The sequence below is a fragment of the Capsicum annuum genome, unplaced genomic scaffold, assembly GCF_002878395.1.
Source record: "Capsicum annuum cultivar UCD-10X-F1 unplaced genomic scaffold, UCD10Xv1.1 ctg7941, whole genome shotgun sequence".
Taxonomy (NCBI): Eukaryota; Viridiplantae; Streptophyta; class Magnoliopsida; order Solanales; family Solanaceae; genus Capsicum; species Capsicum annuum.
The window spans coordinates 1-1,789 of record NW_025889989.1 but is presented as its reverse complement, the minus strand read 5'-3'; the positions used below and the strand labels follow the sequence as shown (position 1 = coordinate 1,789).

The following is a 1,789-nucleotide window of genomic DNA, read 5'->3' as shown; positions in this document are numbered from 1 at the left end:
TTGTTATTTATTTCCCATCGTCTTTTATCTCTGGAAACTCCAAGGAATAAAAAGCAATTGTATTAGTTTATCAATTTGATGAAGCAGAGAAAAAGTAGTAACTATGAGTGAGTAAACAACAAATGCACTAGTGATATCAGTGATGGATTTAGATCGTTTAAGGCATAGAAATGCATGCAAAAGTCTTCAATCCTTTGAGTTCATAAGCAGTTTAATCTAATTTACTCCATCATTCAGTCCCTTAACTTACGCTGATTGTCATTTTTATGACAAGTAAAAGAATATGGGAATCCTCAGGAAACCTATGCTAGGTAATTTTTTTCCATCTGTCTTATGTAACGTGAGCAGAGTTAATGTACTTGCTGGTGAAAGTTAACAGATACACCAGCGGAACAGTCAAATTTCCATTTTCCATGAGCGAGGGCGTGTGCAGTTATAATGCCTATCGGACTAATGATCCAGGTACAATTGTACACTTCCATCTAGAGCTCACCAATCTTTGATCTAACGTTAACAATGTTTCATTGAACAGGGAAAGATAGACGTTTCTTTGCTGCGGCTATTATTCCTCTTTCTGGAGTCATCGGCATCTGCCTTGGAGCACTTTGTGACCGTTCTCGGGCCCTGGCTGAGGCTGTAGCTGCCATGTAACTTGGCTGATGATCAGCAGTAGGACAACAGTTGGCAGAGTTCCTGCTAAAGCCATTAACATGATTCGCTCTATGGGAGAGAAGAGTCATTGGGTGATGGCTCTTCTCTTCCTTTCTGCAGCGGGGACTAGCAGAGTGAACTAGGATATTTTTAATCTTAAATGGTGGTGTCATGGGCAAGCCGTTGAGAGGAGAGGGGAATGCATATGAATAGAACTTCTTTTGCTGCTCCTGATAGTACTGATGATGTAATCTCCAAAACTCGGTATCCGAGTCAGAATTATAAGAACAAGCCGTGTCGATTTCAATGTTGTTTATGCTATTTCTTGGCTGATCACATGAAGATCTGCTGAGAGTTTTGCAGCTTTTCACATTTGTCATGTGAAAATTTCTGAAGTCCTCGTCAAGCTCTGCATTGCTACTCGAGTCTTCATTCTTGTTCGAGGTCCGCATCTGTAATACAATTTCAAAGCTATTAGTATTTGAGGTCCTAACCAAGCCTCCACTACCTCAAGAAGTGAAAGCTCGGGTGATGAAAAAAATGTTTTTGAATAATAAGGAAAGCTTAATTAATACCTTCCGAGAGAATGCATGAGCAAGGGTATTTTCGCGCTTTTTAGCAGCTTCCCTTGCTCTTTGTAACAAAACTTCAACTTCTTCTAGTGCATGAAAATGATCATAACCATCATTATCCAGAGTAGTAGCTTGATTTGTTGACTGCATTAACATAGGCAAAATTCATATATAAGAATATTTTTTGTGTTGGTCCAATTATATCTGATGTTCCCTGATGAGACTATAATTTATGTAATAAAATATAGCAACAAAGGCTAACTTAAGACACTCACAGTGGACTCCTTGTCACATAGATAAAGCTCCGGAATGCTTTTTGCCTCTCTGAATAAGGAACCACAACTAACTCCTTCACAGGATAACCTTCTACGTTGATCACACACCTGAGAAAAGACATAGATATGACTTTTTATTTTATGAATTCTGAAATAGTAATTTGTTTTACTTGCTGAATTTTGTAGAGTCCATAGCTACCTGAGTTTGCACCCGAACAAGAGATTGCATGCATTGGAGGGTCATTTTTGTTTGCTTTCGAACATTGTACCCTCTAATTAAAGCTTGCAACT

The 1,789-nt window shown here is 38.6% G+C and overlaps 1 protein-coding gene across 1 annotated transcript; it reads right to left on the bottom strand.

The window, feature by feature from the left end:
• Window positions 1-193: 193 nt before the first annotated feature.
• On the bottom strand, window positions 194-1,742 carry LOC124895042 (protein IQ-DOMAIN 18-like). Its single transcript, XM_047405508.1, has 4 exons — window positions 1,698-1,742; window positions 1,499-1,606; window positions 1,227-1,367; window positions 194-1,103 (listed from the first exon to the last, which is right to left on the bottom strand). The coding sequence occupies exons 1-4, from the start codon at window positions 1,740-1,742 to the stop codon at window positions 522-524; spliced, it is 876 nt and encodes a 291-aa protein (XP_047261464.1). The 3' UTR covers window positions 194-521.
• Window positions 1,743-1,789: the final 47 nt, after the last annotated feature.

Bases quoted from the DNA above. Each gene is read 5' to 3' on its own strand.
- LOC124895042 (XM_047405508.1), bottom strand. From the start codon at position 1,742: ATGACCCTCCAATGCATGCAATCTCTTGTTCGGGTGCAAACTCAG. The intron at 1,607-1,697 runs GTAGCTATGGAC...GTCTTTTCTCAG, and splicing joins TTGTTCGGGTGCAAACTCAG to GTGTGTGATCAACGTAGAAG. The intron at 1,368-1,498 runs GTGAGTGTCTTA...ATGTTAATGCAG, and splicing joins TATGTGACAAGGAGTCCACT to TCAACAAATCAAGCTACTAC.